General features: G+C 47.0%; 3 protein-coding genes across 3 annotated transcripts; 2 read left to right on the top strand and 1 right to left on the bottom strand.

Moving 5' to 3' along the window:
* The first annotated feature begins 1585 nt into the window (after positions 1–1585).
* On the top strand, positions 1586–9113 carry LOC117206784. The gene is given in 4 exon segments (XM_033446416.1): positions 1586–1832; positions 1834–3001; positions 3420–6366; positions 6436–9113. Coding segments are annotated over 4 exon segments (6072 nt in total). The 5' UTR covers positions 1586–1743; the 3' UTR covers positions 8304–9113.
* A 694-nt stretch (positions 9114–9807) lies between these two features.
* On the bottom strand, positions 9808–10727 carry LOC117206777. Its single transcript, XM_033446402.1, has 4 exons — positions 10682–10727; positions 10567–10610; positions 10225–10490; positions 9808–10161 (listed from the first exon to the last, which is right to left on the bottom strand). The coding sequence occupies exons 1-4, from the start codon at positions 10725–10727 to the stop codon at positions 10053–10055; spliced, it is 465 nt and encodes a 154-aa protein (XP_033302293.1). The 3' UTR covers positions 9808–10052.
* Positions 10728–11578: 851 nt separating this feature from the next.
* On the top strand, positions 11579–19653 carry LOC117206417 (insulin-like growth factor-binding protein complex acid labile subunit). Its single transcript, XM_033445751.1, is given in 13 exon segments — positions 11579–11951; positions 11954–12078; positions 14924–15179; positions 15293–15580; positions 15644–15881; positions 15997–16243; positions 16366–16620; positions 16697–17013; positions 17121–17418; positions 17517–17997; positions 18267–18530; positions 18723–18951; positions 19041–19653. Coding segments are annotated over 13 exon segments (3459 nt in total). The 5' UTR covers positions 11579–11830; the 3' UTR covers positions 19381–19653.
* The last annotated feature ends 1088 nt before the right edge of the window (positions 19654–20741 follow it).

Raw genomic sequence — 20741 nt, 5'->3', positions numbered from 1 at the left:
TAGGACAGTCCGAAAATACGGATCGCAGTATGGCGCAACGATGCATTTTAGTTTTCACGCGTTTGGACGACACATAGAAAGAACCGGAGAAAGCGGTGATCGGTTGATCGAGAGGAAGATCGTACTTGCTTAAAGCGAGAAGAAGTTTCTAACGAAAAAAGAGGGCGATTCTAAAGGTAGTTAACCAGGGAGAAATTTATTGGCAACCCGGTAGACGTATTACGCGCTACGCGTCGACGTAAAATCTCGCGAATAATCGGATGACATAACGTGGAGCTGGGAAGCGTGAAACATTCCGCGGAGAAAATGGTAAAAGTAAAGGAGCGAAAGCAGCGATTTGCATGATATGGATTTGCGGCGGCGAGGCGGACGCGGTTATTGCTAGTAAAATCAGAGTCGACGCGGTTGTGAATACACCTTAAGAACGAAGGTGGCATTGGACGGATAAAAGGAAGAAAAGCGGTACAGGTTTACTGCATCGGCATGGCGAGGTGAATCCGAATTCTTTATGGAAGGAAAGAGAGAAGCGTAAGCCGAAGAAGGAAACAGTGGAGGCCATGTTGGAAAATAATGCGCGTCGTAAAAATTCTTTACCCTGCCGTATCCTGTTGCCGGGTACTCCTCTTTCTCCCTGCCGTCCCTTCTAGACTCGATTCGCGCTCAAGGACTAAAAATCCAACCCCTTGCACCAGAACCAGAAAGGCCGTATTAAAGATGTACTTGAAACCCGGCTTCGACCGTATTCGAGCTGTATCCTCCGGTCTCTTCGCCGCGACTTCTTCTTCCCTCGCCGTCTTTTTGCTCCCCTCTCTCGCAACGTTTGCCCGCTCGAACGTTGTGCTCGATCGCGGCGAGCTTTTAAAAGCCAGCCTCGGTACGGGTATTTTAAGAATACGATAAGGATAAAAGAAACTGATAAATGACTTTTTTTTTACCGGCGTAGAACGTTCTTCGCTTCCAAGAAGCAAGTTTTTTCGAGGTCAGCTCGTCTGATAAGCCGACTGTCGCTTAATTTCCCTTTCCCATCGAAAGTACGGTCTTATCGTTCGGAAAAACAAGCACGAAATATCAGATTCCGATATTTCGCAGGAGAATCTGGATTCTCCGTGTCGATAGTCGCGGGTCGATCCGAATTCCGTTCCTGGCTGTTCCCCGCGGAGTCTAGCCGACTATCTTTTCTCCGTTTGACTCGCGTCGATCTACGATTCTGTTAGTCCAAGAGAAATGGCGGAAATGCTAGGAAACGAGGGACGAGTAGCGGAGAGTAGAATCGTAAGAGGCTTTGGCGTTATTTTCCAAGCACCACTGCCTCAAGGTTGAATGGCTCATTACCGTTCGGCCGCAAGAAGAAACAGAGCTGGACACATTAGCGGTCGGCGACCGGTATAAGCGACTCGTTGCTTCAGCCACGCTGGACGTTCAGCCATAAAAGAGAAGCGATATCATCCGTACGATAGAGTTTTTAACGACCATTCATGATAGGATTCTATCTATTCGCTAGAAAACGTTGCACAAAACGCGCGCAGTTCCTTCAAACCCTGAAAATGTTCCGCTCGCGAAGGAGCACGCCGGTAGAGTCGTTTAATGGAATGATTCTGCGAATCTGCTTCGCTGCCGATGGAATCGTAAGAAACGTAAAGGTAAATGCATCTACACCCGTTAGACCGCGAACTCGATTCGCTCGTAGAGGGGCAGCATAAAAATGGAAATTCCCGGCTGTTGCCTATTCACACAGTCTCGTGAATGCCCGCGTCTCGTTGGTTGAGCCTGTACGTACACTCTCACGAGCATCTTCCTCCGCTGCGTCCCGGACGACGCTATATGTATTACCATACCTCCGCCATGGTTGACCATAGACCGGCTCGCAAGTGGCCGAGACATTCGCCTCTCGACCGCGACCATGAGAGCACTCGACTCGCGACGCCTACAGCCAACAAGGACCTTCCATCTCTTCCCCCGATCTTTCCTCTGTCTGCTGCTTCTGCCGTTCGTTCTCCGCGTTGGCCAACCACGCAGTGTATCGCACGATGAACAGAACCAGGCTCAACCAGTTGCCAAACTTTCGCCGGGCGCAAAGAAAGACGACTTTGGTGGAATAAATTTGACGGAGATCGACGAGGCCAAGTCCGAAGAATCGAAGGAGGACATCGAAGGCATTTTCGAATCGCTGATCATAAAATGTGGTGGTGAGGGACATGATTTCGCAGTGTCCGGAGGAGAGTCGAGGAAGAAAAGGGAGAATCGGAAGACGAAGAAGGCGGTGGACGTGGTTGGAGCGAGTGACGAGGGTAGCAGCGAGGTGTTGAAACAGGAAGACGAGGAAGCTGGTGTGGTGAAAAAGCGTAGAAGGAACGACGTTGCTTTGGTCGGTAAATCCGAGGTTCGAGAGAGCGAGGGGATTCCGGTTGGACAGATCGCAGAAGCTACGGACGAGGGAATCAGGAGATTCGATTCGCAAGTGGATGCCGATGGTGTTGCGCCTGGCCCGTTCGACCCGCGCCACAGCAACGAAGAGTACAAAGGCTCCGTAAAAGCGATCGAGCCTAAAGAATCGGAGATATCGAATGCCGAGGGGAGTCGCGTCCAGGATGACGAAAAATCGAAACAACCGCTTCCCAATTACTTTCGAAAATCGGGAAAGCTCGAAGACGACGATAGCAAAAGCGAAGAGGAATACTCGTCGGACGAAAGTGCAGTCTCCGAAGAAGGCAAAGAGTTTTTCGCGAATAGAGAATACAGATCTTTCGTCGAGCCACGAGGTAAATCGAAACGTAAGAGTTCCACCGTTTACTTGAACGCGGAGGAGAAGAAGATATCCGATGGGGAACAGCAATCGATCGTCGATGGACAGATAAAGAAGTTAATATCGATTCGCGACGACGCGCTCGACGCTCGGAAGACCGACAAGATAGACGAGGCCAAAGTCTTAAATTCGAAACGGCAGGTCGAGACGGACGAGTGGCTCGCCTTTAACGAGGAGAAGCTTCGGAACGCGAACAAGGTAAAACATATTAAACTAACAGACGCTAAACGATCGGCGAAGGTGTATAGTTTTCTTAAACGGTGGAGAGCTCGGGTCATTTCTTTGCAAAGCCAGATCGAGGATAGCGCGTTCGTATTGTCGAAGAAGCGGTTGCTAGACGCGTTAGAGTCTTGAGTTCGAGTCTTACGCGAGCGATACGAACGAGCTCGGCTTAACCGAGATTCAGTCGCGAATAATCAGACGCGCCGAACTATTGGTAGCTAGCAGAGGGCGACGATCCTTGATCGTTAACTCGACAGGGTGCGTTCGACGGCACGGTGTCTTAAACCGTACGCGAATGTTCGTTTGGCCGCTCGCGATGGACGATCTTGCGGAATCGATCGGTCAATGTTTGCGCGTCCTTTCAATCGAGATAAACGCGTTTGACGTGTTTCAGGGTAACAAGCAAAAATCGGGCAGAGTCGAGGATCTTCATCGAGTCAGGCTTCTCACCCCGGACGTCGCGGTGTACAACATCCTGCAGGACGCTCTGGAATCGTATCCCAACGACGAAACGCTGGTCTCTTACATCGATCCGAAAAACGACACTCTGAAGGAATTGCTCACTTTCGATCAGTTGACTATTCTCCAGATGGCCGAGAAATTTTTACCTCAAGCCTTGCGCCGAGAATATTCCGACAAGATGTTTTCGTGCGTCCGAAGATTCGAATATTTTAGTTGCGTCAAGTACTTTGCGTGGCCTTTGGTCAAACAATACTTCCCAGCGTTGCCCGCTTTTCCAGATTACCAATGTTGGTATCCGATCGCCGATCTGTCTCCGCAGTATCCGATTTTCCCCTTCCCCAGCTTCTCGGAAGACATCGGCGAGCTGCCAGAAGTGGTGGACGCCGATGGTACCAGAACGAGGAAGCCTAGACCGGAGGCGCTCATCATCCAGGTTCTTCAAAATACGCTAAAGGAACAGCCACGTATATCCACTTCGCCGTCTTTTCTGGATCAATCGATGGATACGTATGTAACTCTGATACCCGAGGATCAATTATTAACCATCAACATGGCCGAGCAATTGATCCCGATCTCTTATCGGCCAGAATTTGTTCAGAAGACTGTCAGATGCATGAAGGAGTACAACTATCTCTCTTGTTTCAAATACTCAGCCTGGCCAACGGTCAAACGTTTCATTCCGACTCTTCCGGACATTTTCAGTCTCATGCCGGAGTTTCAGGGTGCAGAGCTGTCGTCGGACGTTGGTAGCTACGTTCCACAACTCAACGCCTATTCCAATCTCAACTTCTACGTACCTGTCGGAGCAACTACCGTTCCAAAGGATACCGAGGCACCGGCTTATTCGTCGCTGAAGAATCGAGGAACTTTGTTACGATCTTCCGACCAGTTGGAGACCAGGATCTTGGAGATCCTACAGAACGTCTATCTTACGAAATCCTACGAGCAGGCCAGAGAGATACCGTCGTTCATTTTAACGGGGAACGCCGTGAGATTCGTTACGTTTACCAAGAGGCAAATCGAAATTTTACACCTGACGGAATCTCTTCTCCCGCCGTCTGCTCGCGCAACTTTCATCACCGAGTTTCTTTCCTATCTTCAGAAGAGCAACGATTTCATCGACGCCGCCAGATACGTAATATGGCCAACGATCGCAAAGTACCAGCCGACTTTATCCGAATTCCCGCAATCCGAGGTTCCCGATCGCGTGAAGGAGCCAGTTGATCCGCAAGGATCCACGGAGATCGAGGAAAGCTCGATAAATCCCGGGGTTCTGATACAAGAACGGGTCGCGTCGAACGTGGAAAAGGAAAAGGTGGCGGGTATCTTCTTCAGAGACAAGGAATCGCGAAACAGAGTACCCAACGTACCGGTAATCAGCGTGTCAGGCACTAGATTTGTCCCAATATTCTCCGAGCTTCCAGAGTCTGTGATTTATAACATTCTCCGATCGGTTCAACTGCAATCCATCAAATCCGCTTCAGCAACTTCCAGTTTCACGACCAAAAACCAGGAATTCCTCGACTTGCTAACCGTGCAACAGGCGAATATCATTGGTATCGTGGATACTTTGCTTCCGGACAATGTTCGACCCAATTTCGTCAACGCGATGCTCTCGTGCTTACGCGCCGAAAACTTTCTCATATGCACCAGGGACGTGGTTTGGCCAACGCTGTTGATCTATTTTCCCTGGTTGCCGAATTTCCCGGATTTTGGAATCGTAAGCAGCGTACGACCCAGTGGTTCGCCCAGTCCCGTCTCTAATTCCACGTTAACGGAGATTAGCTCTAGTTCCGATACACCGGCTCTTTCAGAGACCGACGTGAAGACAGGACAGCACGGGGACACCAAAGTGACCATAACCGACACCAGATTCTTTCCAATTTACAACGAATTGCCAGAGACCATCATATCCAACATCCTGAAAGCTGTTCAATTTTCTATTCCTAATTTAGCCGGTTCGCCAGCTCCGGTAAGAACGCAAGAGTTTTCGCCGCATCTGTCCGAGCATCAGATTAATATTATAAATATCGCGGAGAATTTGTTGCCGATTGCCACGAGGCTCGAATATATCGAGAATATCAAGCCATGCATCAAGGAACGAAACTTCTTGGAATGTAGCAGAGACGTTACTTGGCCGACGATCGCCAAGTTTTATCCATGGCTACCCAGCTTCCCGAATTTCGGTACTCTTCAGAATCTGCCTGGCGAGTCGAGTTCCAGTTCCATCAACTTTCAAGTTCTCCTGTCGGAGAAACCTTCCAGTCCGGCGGTGCAGGCTTCTCAAGCTGGTTTGATCAAAGAAGCGGAACTTTTGGAGCAAGCTGAGGAGAAAATAGAGAACATCTTATCCGACATTTTGAGCAAGAGTCCGGAATTGGAGCGATCGTATTTAAACGTAACCGATTCTGTTGCTTCCAGTTTGAACAAGAGACAGATAAATATCATCAGATTGGTGGAAAGAGGAATACCAGACACGGCTAGACAATCTTACGTCGCGCGAATGCAAAATTGCATAACGGGTTACAGTTTTGTAGCTTGCACGAACAACATCATCTGGCCAATTCTCAAACAATACAGTTTCTCATTGCCCGACTTTTCCAGCATCAGCGATTTGTTCTCTCAGTTCCCCGGCATCGTACAGATTCCCGGTCTGCCAGACTTTGGTTCCATCGCCGGTAACATTCCAGGTATCTCTCAACTACCAGGGATTTTACATTTTCCCGGAATTTCCCAGCCGTCCACCGAGTTTCCCACGTTGTCGACGCAGGCTGGCGAACTCGCGGCACGATCAGACTCGCAAAATTCGCAAAGTAATTCGCGCGCGGAAGCCCAGGAGGGCAAATCGGAAGGAGACCCAACGATCACGCCGTCAGTAGGTGAATCTATCGTTGATCGATATTTATAGAAGCTATCGGAATTATCTCTAATTCTTTCTATCTTTACAGACAATGACGGAGCCGTCCCAGGATACGCAAACCAACCGCCAGGCATCCTCATAGACATCTCCAACGAGAAGGTCGACTTATCCGATACTGGTGGAGAAGCAGCGACTGTCAATTCAAAATCGTCGGAAGAAGTTAAAAGTAGAGAACGTAGGAGCACCATAGACGTCCTCGGCTCTTATTACGATAACGAAGAAGCGGACACAGCGGATAGCTTGGCGTCTTCGAAATCGTCGACCCTGGCGTTGCCAAACATCACGGAATCCGAGTACCTTCGGTTATTGATCAGAGTGAAGGAGAATCTGAGATTCACCAACGCGAGTCCCTCTAAATCGGAACAGTATCTCGTCGACAAGTTGAACTCCACGATGAGAAATTCTTTGACCGCCGACCAGTACGAGATCTTGAAGATCATCCAAGACTTGGAAGATCGACCATCGAGCAAAGGAGTTACGCAGCAGGTTATACAGTGTCTTCTGAGTCTCAGCTTCATACGATGCTTGGGTATCTTCGTTTGGCCGCTTGTCGTCAGTAATCTGCCTTCTCTTCCTGATCTTCCGTCTCTACCGAGTTTCGGTATCTTGGGGCGTTACTTGGACACGGACAGCCAGGTGCGCGATTTCTTCGGCATGTCGACGACCGACTTCGAGCAGAGGCTGCTGGAAAGGAAGGAATCGATCGAGAGCTTCTTACTCGACTGGTACAGGAAGCTGGCGGAGGACAAGTTTCAAACGGACATAGGATATCTGAAGATCAAGGGCTATGGGAATAACCAGCTGGGAATCAGCTTCTCCGGATTCAGGGAAGGTAGAGGAGCGAAACTCAAGGATAACAAGAATCTTCCTAGTATATTGACGATCATAAGCGACATAATGGAGGAAGTTTTGGACCAACGACCCGAGGGTGACAGAGCGAAGAAGGATAAGGAGAAAAGGGAGAGAAGCATAGAAGGTTCGAGAGAAACTGATATTCAGCTCTTGAAGAACAGCGAGGAGATGGTTGATATCAAGAGATCCATAGACGACGACGAGATCATCACGCTGTTTCTCGACAGGATCAGACCGAACGATTCGGAGACAGAGAACGACGATACCAAGTATACTTCGGATGACGCGTACGATGCTTTCGGAGTTCTCTTTGGGACGAAACTGCACGACAAACTTGCCGGCGAAATAGAATCTCTCGATGCCGAGTTTAGAATGGAAAAAACGGAGAACGATAGAGCAGGTCCGATAGAGCCGATAAGGGAAGTAGACATCGTGTCTTTGGAGTCTGGAAAAGATTCCGACGAGCTGAAAGTTCTACCGACGAAGAGCCAAGTGGCGTACGATTTCGAGAAAGAGTCGTCGCGGGACCAGGAACAGAGACAAAGACAGAAACGAGCTAAGAACTTTTTCAAATCTTTTTTGCAGAAATATTCGGACAGACGGTCCAAGGACGGCTCCAACGTGGAAAGTTTCGACAACGTCGGGGATAACAAAATCATCGAGGAAAATCAGAAAGACGCGAGATCCACTCTGGTCGTTCAACTGCCGCGTTTACACGAGGAAGTGGTGTCGAGAAAGGTGACCAATTCGATGATTCACATGGGCAAGGCTTTCAAGACGAAGATGACGCAGATGATGCCAGGATTCGGACTGGTGCTGTCTTTTTTGCTTCAAATGGCCCTGGCTCATGCGCGTGCAACCGCGTCGATGGCTGGAATGATCAGCAATATGGCTCTCGGAACGGCTATGTTCGGAATGATTCGAGATTCTTTCTTCGGATCGAGCGGTCATCCAAAAATTAAGTACGTCTACGACAACGATAAGAACGGACCAGGAATCTCTTGGCCTGCTCAATACGAATCCGGTTCTCGTTACTACGGATAGCCATCGTTATAGATAACTAATTACACTACGATCGTTGTTGGAATATCGTATCGGATAGTGGAGCGATGAAATTTCACGCGATATTCGTTAGATCTCTTACACGCGTAGCGATTTTGATAGATGTAGCGATAAGAGTAAGCGATGTTCGAGGATTCCGGATTTCTTGGTAACAGGAGTCGAATTATCTGGAGTCGGGGTGCATAGGCTAGCCTACGAGCCAGTTTTAAACAAGTAAGAGGGTTCTACGGTTACTGATTACGATTACGCTATGGTAGAATTGTAGTTGACGCACGGCGCTTGATCTACTAAGAGTTAAGGCGTATCGACTTGGTCGGTCGAGGGTTCGTCGTTCGTTTACCTTAAAGGCTGAATAACAATGAACGTTGTATTGGGCTAGCTTTAATTTTCTTCCTTAACGCGGTCGACGACGATCCGATCGTCGGCGCTCTTACTCGGTCTTCCTACGAAATAAATACATATTTACATAGACATTTTAACAGCACGGACTGCAGAGACTCGATCTTAGTTAGGAACAAATGTAGCTCAGAATCGACACGTTTCGACGAGTTTATTTTAAATAAAATTCGTATCAGCTCTTGTTCGTTCGTGGAGGGTTTAATGGTGAAGGGTAACACAATATCTTGATCGCGCTGTTCTCTTATCGATTCGCGTATAATCGAATTGCGCTCAATAACTAAGGACAACGCGTAGGTGGTATACGTATATTGTAAAGGCCTTGGCTGCTAAGCGACTGCCAGCGATTCTCGCTAGTTTCTCGCAATATCTACCTTTACGAAGAATAAAAAAACGCTTGAGAATCCACCCATCCTGTTTTCCTTCCTACAACCGCCTCTGACTTGGTTACCGCTTTTTATCGATCCTTCTGTTGCCGGTGCTAATTTTTCAAGATAAGGATCGCGGGATGCGCGCGAGTAACGTAATTGCTCCTGTCTCGAGCGTCTCGCTCCTTCCCTCTAAAGAAAAACTAAAACGAGCTACACCAACAGACGTATATCGAGATCAAGAAGATGGATATTTGATCGTACGGCTTATCGGAACCGCGAGGAACGACGTTGGCCGCAATTTCAAGCACTCGGAGGGCCACGATCCGAACAGTCGACGTTCGCACGAATACGATTTTACCTCGTTTCTTTATTTCCCGTACATCGGCTACTCTATTTTCTTCTCCTTCTTTTTCTACGCTTTAAAGATTAAAAATCCTACCGGACGTTGTATCTTAAATTAGTCGTACTATAGACGGAACGGGGGGAAGGATCGTGCATCGAACCCTTGCAAAGTCTCGACATACGCGAGAAGAATGTTTTTACGTTGCATATACGACGGTTCTTTCACAAAGATCGGTGCTTCAGATAGGTAATTGGGTGAATGTTGGACTGCCACGTATCTCATATTATTAAACGATTACTACCGCCGTTAAAGCACAGAAAAAGATACGATCAGCGTATTAAGCCGGTGTTCCGGCGATCCATCGTTATGCTATTTATTTCTAAACTTATATCACAGGAATACATATCGTTTTAGGCAAAAATATAAGTAAAATATATCGTCGGAAATATGTGTACGTAATTGCATACTTGTCACTGTATATGTAATAGCTAGGTTGAACGTTGATTTCCTAAGAGACGCGCGTTTATTACCATATAGAAATTTCGCAGGCATAAACTCGTCACGTTCTCGATAAACGTAAACGCAAAGTAATACTTATGCGACGTCTTAATCTCTTAGGCGTCACGCTAGCAGAAGGGGCAGCACAGAAGGTATCTCTTCTTCCTCCTCCGACAGGGTGTGATTTTCTTCCGTCGTTTCCACGGAGAAAGGTAGCTCGTTTAAATAGAACCTACGACAAATTTACAAACGTCGATCGCTTATACATCGAGACATTCAAACTGCGAGTATTTACCATTCGTTCGCACGATCGCAGTCAACGTGTTCTTCGTCGCTGCACACGCGTTCTCTCTGATCGAACAAGGTATTGTTTGGACAAATTACGGGGAAACCTTTGCCCAGGTCGTCACAGGCATGGAAAACTCGACAATCGTAGTCCAGGTCTGCGTACAAACCGACCGGTTTACCCTCGCAGGAAAATCGGAAAGTCAGATTATCGAAAACGTCGAAATCGCTCGTTTCTTCGGACAGGTCCTCGTAAGTCTCTAAGCGATGTCGATCCTAGGGAGAAGAAATATCTCTTTATTTTTTTTTTCAAATTTTAATTCGCCACGCGAAAGAGGAATTCACAACGTACGACGTAACCCAGAGTTGGTAAAGCGACGACGACGACCAACAGCCCTGCAAAACAGAGATCCCTTTCGCAAAGAAAAATTCGTTTTTCAAAGAGATTGGAAATGTATTTTACTTACGAGTCCATAGCAGAAGCTTCGAGATAAATATGGTGGAAGAACGCATGTTCTTACAAATTTCCGAAAGAATCTGAGGCGTTTGCGTAATTGGTTTTTGCGGTATTCGTTGCGAATCGCGATCTCTGCGCGTGCGATTCGACGATACTCGGCTGATGCGGTAGCTGTCTTTACTGGCGCTCCTGGTTCTTGAACCGTGCTATTCAGACAACTTATCGACCTTAATGAGCGAGTAATTTCTCGAAGAGCGTAACGCTGTTTCTCGTTATACTTTAAACGCTCGCTAACCGGGATATCCGGTTATTATTTGACGAACTTTTACAAACCGCCAACTAATCGAATCTACGCACGTTCAAAAAGTCAAAGACGTACGAGACATCCACCGGTGACAATAGATTCAACTAGATTACTCCATCTGCGAAAACGATTTACGGTAATGCGCTTGATTTAACGTACTTTGACGTTACGCGGTTCGAAAGTTTTTCATCGCTCTTACCCTCGTCGTTGAAATTGTCTATAACATCGATCGAAAATCTCTGTACGATTAATTTTACGTACCGATAGATGTCACTGGCTCGTAAAGAAGTCGTTGTTCCAAGCGACTTTCACCCGGCGTCGACCAATCGCGGCCATCGTTCTCCACTTTCTTCCATCTTAAACGCCGCTTTCCTCCGACAGCTCCTTCTCTAACGTATACGTATATACGTAAACGGAAGGTCACGGGAAAACGATTCAGAGTATTATTTTCTAAACTAAAAGTTGGTTAACGATTTTTCTAAAGCGTTCGATTACAATCGCGATAAGAAGAGAGAATATCGAACACACGTATCGAGAAACGGGCCTCGATACGTCCCTGAGAGGCGACGAACCAATGAAGCGCAACCTTAGCGTCCTTGTCTCGTGAAAACGTTCCGAGCTTAGAGTCAGAGAGCCGCGTGTCCACGAAAGGACAGCGCGTATCAACTGCCTACGAGGGAGGCCTCGCTTCTCGAGCCGCCTTTCTCTTTAGCTTCGAGCCACGGCTCAGTTTTCACGGCAGCCTCATCCAGCAACTACTCGCAGAATGTCTGGAAGACAGAAACGCGGTGAAACGTTTACGTGATTTTCTTCTTCTCCTTTGCGTACCGATTTCGCGCGCGTGAAACGGATCGAATGGTAAACTGCTGGTCGAGCGACGAATATGTGACTCGAAGACGACGACTGTCATCGTGCTTTCAGAACGTGCTGTCCGTACGCGAACCGCAACACAAGGTACTTTATCTTCGATGCGAACACGATTCCCCAAGATTATACACGTAATTAACATTTTGATCGAAACTCTCCTTACGAAATCAGAGAAAAACGCGGTGCTATTTGATTGCGCGGTTCCACGTGCGCTTGTACGTCATCCGCCAATTGCGGCGAGTTCAACGCGTGAATAGAGATACGGGTTACCGGTTATCGCGCCAGTGATCGCACTTTTTCCGTAATTGTACATTTCCTTTCGACGATAAAATTCCGATTTCTTCTCGCCCATCCGTGTCAACGAGTGGCACTCCCGATATCGGCTACCGTTCATGGCACTGACAGCTTCTATCGCAAACCTATCTGTCTATCGCTGGCTATCTCCGAAAGAGATGGAATTCTTTCTAACGCTAGTCGTCGGTGAGTCTCGCTTTGCAAGGACAGCTGGTTCAACGAAAATACCCTTGAAAGTAGTCGATGCGGAAAGGAAAAAACGAAAAGTTCCGTGTGACGTCGTTTTCCGCCGCCCTCTTGCCCGTCGCGAAAACGAGGAAAGAGACACCGACGATTCTAAAAATTATTCTAGAGGTTTCGAGTTTTCCCCTGCCACGCTGTCGTAACAACGTTAATTGGACGCAGAAAGTAGAGCGTGGTTTTTGTATTTTCTTCGCGCATGAATTACTCCTTCCGAGACGGAGGAACTGAAACGTTTCTTCTCACGAGCTTAGATCTCTTCTCGATTATTCGCGCGGCTACTTGTTTACGCCTCCTCGAATTAATACAATACGTACAAGCGTGGTTCGAGCCATTCTTTGACGTTTTACTTTCGACATCGTTCTTGGATTTCTCCGATTTCACATCGATAGAAGGGCGACGTGAAATATCAGGTGTCAAACGCGAAATTACGTCATTAGAACCGGTGCAGGAAATTTTTTTAGCGCCAGCTCGAAGTCAAAATGATTCGGTTCATTGGCTGTCGTTGCACCGGTAAGGTCGCTTCGCGAGAAGTGAAAGGACCAACAGTGTTTTCGATATGCCGCGCGTCTAACCTGTATCGCTTCGCTAAAATTCTGTACTTCCTATTATACAACGTATTTATCGGTACATTTGCTCGACGTCGAATTGCATAATTTTGTGGAAAAGATGCCTGGCGCCTGACAGAAAGCGCGTTTCCATATTACGCGTCGTATTTACGACCGGCTCGGTCGTGGAAGGCTCGTATTATGTTCCGATCGTTGCATAAACGTGCGGCGAAACTAGATCACCGCTTTTCTCTTTACCTCCTCGCTCGCTGAATTACTAGATTACTGGAACCGTAATAAAGCACGCTTGCTCGTTTCTCAGGTCAGTGGGCCTCGCGAGCGTTCATCCTTTTAAACGTTAGGCTGTAAAATTAGCTATAAAGTCAGTTGTAAGATTTTAGGCTGTTGGCTGATGGGATCTTTTATTACACCGCGGAATTCTCCCGTTTCTCGTTGACCCCCTTAAACGTCCGTGGTCGAGGCCATCGTTAACGCATCGATCGAAATAAAGAATACTCGTTTTACTAGCCCACGCTTTCCTCTCGCGAATCCTCTTTACGGCAAACTCCTGCGCGCGATCTAACGGTTAATCAAAGGCCTAATTTCTAGATCGAACGGTTACATTTTCCTAAGTACTTGTCCAAGTAGGTTCTAGCCTTTTTATCCCGAATTTCTGTCGTTCTGTCTCTCTGAGCGACCAGGCGCTCCAACGAACGCTACCTCTAACCGGATACCAGACGGAAACGAGGAAAGATTCATCGACGAAACAAATCTTATTCGTCTCGTTCGTCGAATAGCGGATTCGTTGTTATTTATCGTGGCCGTTATGAAATTTCATTTATCGAATTCATTGACGGGAAGGACGAACAACTTTTTTCCACGTCGATCTTTACCTATTCGAACGAAAGTACGATTTGCGTTCGACCGCGCATCGGGGAGCGGCATTTCACTTTCAGCCAGAGAATGCAGTGGCGATCACCCACTTCCCTTGCCAATAATAATCTATCACGCTCTTCTCAGATTTGCATAGCGACGTTCGATCGTACGACAAGACGAAATTGCAGCTTTCTACTGCAGCAGCTCGTAAAAATTTAATTAACGCGATTATCTGCTGCGAACAGATCTCGTTTATCTTTGATCGCGGCAACTTCGTGGACGAAATCGTCAGGCAGAAACTCTGTCTAAACCGATACGTGGGTAACAGTGGTTGCACGCGATTCCTCGTAAAGACGGTATACCAAGGAAGTAGTGGCAACGAGGTCATTCGTCTCTTTACGACTTCTTTGTTTCTACTGGCTCCTCCGGGTGATCGTCGATCCGCGAACAAATTAGTCGCGCCTCGCCGTGATTTGCGCTTATTTAGACACCCAAACGTCCATCTTTCTGCGATTTGTCTACGAAACGCTCGTACGACAGTCTCGTGACGTAAACGTGTTTTTTACGTTATTCGGATGACAATGTGTTCTAGCAGTTGGAAGCCTAGGCTCGCGAGCTCGGTGGAGTCGATATCGTAAGAGACGATGCGCGTAATCGGTTCGTCAAACGGGAATCGATCGGTTCTACGAAGACCATTGTCACGGCGACTTGCTCGTTCGATTAGGTGCGGTTCCAACCGCAAGAAAACAAGAGTCCACGAGGAAGTTTCTAGAAAGGATGCGTCACGGATTTTGAAAGAAGCGGGAAAATGGAAAGGCGAGACGGTCGATCGGAAGGTCGCGTTCCGAATCGAGGGAAAAGTTTAATTGGCTCGTGGTTTATGGTATCTGTAAGCGCGTTATCGAGGCGCGAATCTAACGCAGGATCGACCGACCATTGGGAAAACTTTCTCACGTTTCACGCCAAACAGCGCGATTACAACACGAGTGCCGTGACTAACAAAAGTTCTACGATTTGCAGCGCTTGCTCCCGTTACAGTTCTTATCGGCGGAATTGGCGTTCTTGTTGGCAACCAACAAGAATGAGAGATTAATCGGTAATGCTGCATTGTTTCGTTCCGCAGATGATACTTTTCCCGTTACTATGGGTTTTGATCGTGCCCCCTGCCATCATGGGCGGCTACGTTCCACCCGGACCACGGTTTAGATGTCCCAAAGAATCCAAGTACGTCTATCCTTGCGTGTGCGTTCGTGGCAGTGACAGAGGCCTTTATGTTCGTTGTGAGAACACCAATTTGGCAAGTTTGAGCTTGGCCTTCTCCAATTTAGGCAACGAGGGCATACCGATCGAGGAACTCGTTCTGTACAAATGCAACATAGGTAAGCTGGCTCGCTGTTTCTCGGAGAAACGCGTTTACACTTTGCGAATACGTGGAACAAGTACTACCTATCGAACTACCTTGCTAATCGCATTCGTTATGTCACGATTAAAGGACGTTTTTATGGGCCCGCTCTCTATCCTCTGGACGTTCGAGTGTTAAGGTTCGTCGACACTCCATTGAGACTGATAGAAGAACACAGTTTTCTCGGCGTGAACAGAACTCTGCAAGAACTATACGTGATAAACAGCACTCTAGAGAAATTCCCGCGTCAGGCGTTGCAAATTTTAGGCAATTTGAGCATCCTGAGTATCGTTGGCCATCGAATCTCCACTCTACCGATGGACAGCTTCGCTGACAGCATTGCGGCTGCTAAAATCGAAAAGTTGGAGATCAGCAACGGTACTGTACTATTTTGCGAACGAATTGTATCTCTGGTTTCCCACAGTTATTTTACTGTCGTAGGCACTCTGACTTCTTTGCCCGTGGAAGCGTTGGCTCCTCTGAAGAAACTGAAGAGATTGGATCTTCACGACAACGAGATTAAGGAGCTGAAGAGGAATCAATTCAAGGGTTTGAGGGACACGGAATATCTAGATCTATCCCACAATCGGATTAACAAGCTCGATGGATCTCATTTGGCCGACTTAACGAAGATGGGCTGGTGCAATTTGTCTCACAATGCCATTTCAGATTTAAAGAGGTAAACTGTCTGCCAATGCTTCCCGTACGCTAACGGCGCCTTGTTCCCTATGCGAAACAAATACGAATGAACGATGAAAACGCGTTAATCGATCGACGAATATCTTTGTCTATAGGGGAACGTTCGCGAGGAACTCGCTGCTGAAGGTGCTCAATCTGAGCCACAATAAAATCAGAAAACTCGACTCGAATACCTTCCGTGGTATGCGCTTTCTGATAAGATTGTACTTGAGCGATAATCAGATAAACGACGTTGGAAGAGGTACGTTTGGCCCTGTTACCAGGATAGGTACCATCGATCTGGCTAGGAATTTTATCAAAAAGATCGACTTCCAGATGTTTAATCAGCTACAGTTCGCAGAGGTACGAGTATCGTAGATATCCTGAGAAATAGTATCGATCGAGGCTTCGAGGACGATCCGAGCAATTTAAAGCCGCGTAAAGCAGACGCGGACGCAAAATATTCAATTTGTTTTTCGTTGCAGCTGTTGGACGTGTCCGAGAACTTCGTGACAGTGGTAGAAAAGCTGTCTTTCAAAGATCTTTACTTGGCGAAGATCAATTTATCACGCAACGAGATTTCAAAGATAGAACCAGGCGCCTTCGAAAACTGCGTCAACATCACGATCCTGGATCTAAGTCACAACAAGCTCGATAATATTTCCAGATACTCGTTCGACAGTGCAACTTACGCCACGGAACTGCGATTGAGCTACAATCGATTCACCGCGGTCAACCAGGTCTCTCTCGGAGGCGAATAATTCGACAATCGAAACCCTAAGAAATCCGGAGCGAAACGATCATTAATAATTGCAGGTGCCGCTGCACAACATGACCGGGCTGAAAGTTCTCAACGTGTCGCACAATTTGATCCATTCGGTGCCTCGTCAGACGTTTCCCAAGCTATACGAGCTGCACACGATCGATCTGTCCCATAACAACTTGTCCGAGATCCACAACGCCGTATTTCAGACTCTCTTCAGTCTTCGTTTCTTAAATCTATCGTACAATTCCCTGGAGAAGATAAAACCGTCCACGTTCGGTCCTCTGCCGACGCTGTTGGACTTGGACATGAGTTACAATCAATTGAACGATATCGCTCGTGGCAGTTTAACCAGATTGCCAAGCTGCAGGTAATCGATGATTTTACGAACAAATGAATAACCAAAACTCGTTCGAATTCGCTTAAACTATCTAAAAATAACCATGGCATCGAATAAAAAGTCGCGTTAACTTGCAGGAGCCTGTCCGTCAGGAATAATCGATTGACGAAGATCTTCCAGTTGCCTATTTCTCTCGGTAGCTTAGATTTTTCCGAAAATTGGCTGGAGGAAATTCCAACGATGGACGTATGGCCCACGATGAACGCTCTTCTCTCGCTGGACCTTTCGGGGAATCGATTGGGCGATAACCTGAAACATGGCAGCTTCGAAAACCTGCTTACCTTGAGGACTTTGAACCTGCAGTCGAACAACATGACGAGGCCACCGTGGGAGGCACTAAGCACTCTAACTAGCTTGCAGTATCTTTATATGCAGGTTCAACGATCTTTTATATGCTATCATAAGTTAAGTTAAATATCACGTTGCAACTTGACGAGCAAGGTGATTTAACTCAACGCCGACGATAATTTCAGCACAACCAGCTAACCGAATTGGGAAAGTCCGCGTTTGGACGTCTTCCAATAGTGTTCGAACTGAATCTAGCGAACAATCGGATATCGAACGTGAGCACTCGAGCTTTCGAGGGACTGTTGCAATTGTTGACGCTGAATTTGACGAGCAATAAACTTACCCACATCCCCAATGGAGCGTTTCAGAGTCTCGTCTCTTTGAGGTCTTTGGACCTTTCTCACAACAAGTTGGAACGACTGGATAACAAAACCCACGGGCTTCTGGACGATTGTTTGTCTCTGGAGAGAGTCAATCTCAGTCACAATAGGATATCTTTTATTACGAAGAAAACGTTTCCCAACGATCCTTGGATTCCTTATCGGCTGAAAGAAGTCGATCTTTCGTACAACACCATGCCTGTGTTGACGCACGAACTCACTGTAGGAACGAAAAAGTTGCAGTACTTGAATATCAGTCATAATAACATCAACGAGATTCGAAGATGTGAGTATACAGAAGAGTCCGCGAATTCATTTTCACGATAATCCAATAGTTTCCACAAAAAGAAAAAAGAAAAAAAATTAAGAAAGAATTGAAAAAAATTGAGATACGAAATGATTATTGTGTTTCGTGAAAAGATGATAGTTTCGAAGGTTCTCGGAGACGATTAAAATTCTTCATTTTTTGCTACATTAAATCGAGTCAAGCGGCGAACCGTATATTACTTTTTCGGTATTCATTCAATATCTTTTCGTCCTCCTCGATTATTCTAGACGTGATTGGGAACTTGACAGCGATGCGAACGCTGGACCTCTCCTACAACGAGATCAACGACCTCTCAGAACCGGATATCTTTGATCCTCCGAAGAATTTGACTAATCTGTACCTGAGTCACAACCGCCTGACTCACGTACCCTTGAACAAGATCCTTCCGTTGGCGAAATTGAAGATTCTCGACGTGAAATCCAACTCGATCGGAGTGTTCAACGATATGTTCATGAAGATCATAGAAAATAGCACGAAGCTTCAATATAACGGTAAGGAACGAGTAGCCAAACATCGATATCTCTTAACACAGAGAAAGAGAGAGAGAGCAAAATGTTAAATACGATTCTATCGATCATTATTTTTAATAACCGCTAACGTCGTTAGGAAATTACTTTTTTCGAGATATTATTATTATCGAGAATCAGGTATCGTTGTATATATTATTTCCAATTGCTATTCAGGAAATCCATTGCACTGCGACTGTTACGTGAGGCCGTTGAAACGATGGCTGAACGTTCATACCGAAATACCAAAGGAATGGTCGAACGTTAGCTGCGAAAGTCCGCGTTTCCTGGCCAACAAACTGCTGACCGAGGTGACGGAAGATCTGATGGCATGCGGTCAGAGGGAAGTGAAAGAGTATCCCGAGTTCGACATCACTCCGGACGTAAAGTATCGAGATATCGAGTAGTACGTATTCTAGAAAAGAACGATCGATCTTGGATTCGCATAGATCGAAGCGTTGGCATTTCCTTCACGCAGCTGCGATTATTTTGCAGCAACGAGGAGGACAAGAGCTGGAAGGCGACGTGGTACGTGACGTCGCGAGAAGACATCGGCGACTTTTACGTGGTGGTTCGCGAATCTGGAAGCAGCAAGTCCGCGATCGAGAAAGATCTCGTCTACAGCGAGAGGTCCTTTAAAATTCCAGAGTTACAGGATTCCGGGACAAAGTACGAGCTGTGCGTGCTGGCGAGAGACTCGGAGGGGAACGTGAAGCATTTTCGAAGCTCCCAGTGTCGGATATTGGCGCAGCACGGGCTCGACTCTTCAACGTCGAGGTTCGCAGTGAACGCGTTCCTGATTCTAATCGCCGTGTCCTTCGGTACTCTAGCGTGATGGCAGAAGAAAAGAGCGCGGCGACATCGTGCTAGATGTTTCGCGCGATTCTCTCGCTGCTCCCACGACTAACCGTGTAAATAACGATACGATCGTAAATCAATGTTCCGGCGTGGATCGTGGCTGTACATAGGTTGTGTTTTACCAGTACGCATCGCGAAGACGTTGACCGTCGTGTATTTATTTTTGTAAAATATAGTCGCTGATCGGTACTACGATTCTCGTTGTTCACTCTGGACGAAGAAATATGACACGAGACACAGGCGATTTGTCGGCAGGGACCGAACGAAACCGATCGGTCGGTATCGGAGACGATAGGATCGAGACGAAGGATAAAAAGAGTGGAAGGCAGGTAATTGAAGATCGTTAGGTGGTTGAGAGTTGTAGACGATTAGCGGACAATTTGTCTTAATAACCTTGGTCGTCTAATCCCACGAACCTAATTCCTCGCGGAGCGTTGTCCCGTCGTTAATAAAGGCGTTTCTCTCGCAGGCCCGGTTGAAAAAGTTCTCAAGGAAGTCAGCGGGCTCGCGAGCCGCGCGTAGTAAGATGATTTCATTATTCCGCGTGTTATAATTAGCATCCACGGTTATCCCGGAGGAAGAGGAACGGCTCGGGGCCTTTCTAATGAGGCCCAAGTCCCGTGGAAGTTGTCGCTTCCGCAAAACGATCCGCCAGGAAGATTAATGGCGTCAGCGTCGATCACGATCATCCACGCGACACGTTTCGCTCGGCTCTTCCTTCCTATCGTTCGCTCTATCGGCCATTATTCGGCCTTCGGTTCGGTGGTCTTCCTCGCGATGTCGCAGAATTCGCCAGATACGTAACAAGGAGGGACGTGACCATCCTGTTTCGTTGACGATTAACGGGACTTTGGATCGGTAAACGCGCAACGCGCACGATCGTTATCGCCTCTACGCAAAGAAAAAAGATAATTTACTTTTTCGAGCATCCGCTCTTAGACGAGAAAAAAGTGGATTCTTTTGGCAAAAAAAGAAGAAGAAGAAGAAAAAAAAAAGAAAAAATCCAAAGGAATTTCCTCTCAAATATTTGAGGTACAACGTAATGCTTAAATTTTGATTCCGAGCGAACGCTTCGAGGAAGAACCGTGTTCATCCTGCTCCGTACTCCAAGCGAACATCGTATCCTCGAATTTTCTCAAAGCGACGAAACGGTTTAAAAACCGACCGTGTAACATGGTAAAGAGTACTTTAATGGTATCCTAAGATTTAGCCCGATTTTTTTGAAAGAGCAGAACAATAAAAAGATGAAACGTGGACGCAAACGAGATAGCTTGCCCACGGTAATTTCTTCGGCGCGGAATAATAATCTGCAACAACTAGAAACGGATAAATTGGATT

This window comes from Bombus bifarius, unplaced genomic scaffold (genome assembly GCF_011952205.1).
Source record: "Bombus bifarius isolate JDL3187 unplaced genomic scaffold, Bbif_JDL3187 scf7180000007966, whole genome shotgun sequence".
Lineage (NCBI taxonomy): Eukaryota > Metazoa > Arthropoda > Insecta > Hymenoptera > Apidae > Bombus > Bombus bifarius.
The sequence above is the reverse complement of the archived record's forward strand: the minus strand, read 5'-3'. Positions and strand labels throughout refer to the sequence as shown.

What these genes read in the sequence shown, in the direction of transcription:
- LOC117206777 (XM_033446402.1), bottom strand. Translation starts at nt 10,727, where the DNA reads ATGCGTTCTTCCACCATATTTATCTCGAAGCTTCTGCTATGGACTC. An exon ending in TACCAACTCTGGGTTACGTC is followed by an intron (nt 10,491 to 10,566) that starts GTACGTTGTGAA and finishes TCTTCTCCCTAG; the next exon opens with GATCGACATCGCTTAGAGAC. An exon ending in TGCGATCGTGCGAACGAATG is followed by an intron (nt 10,162 to 10,224) that starts GTAAATACTCGC and finishes AATTTGTCGTAG; the next exon opens with GTTCTATTTAAACGAGCTAC.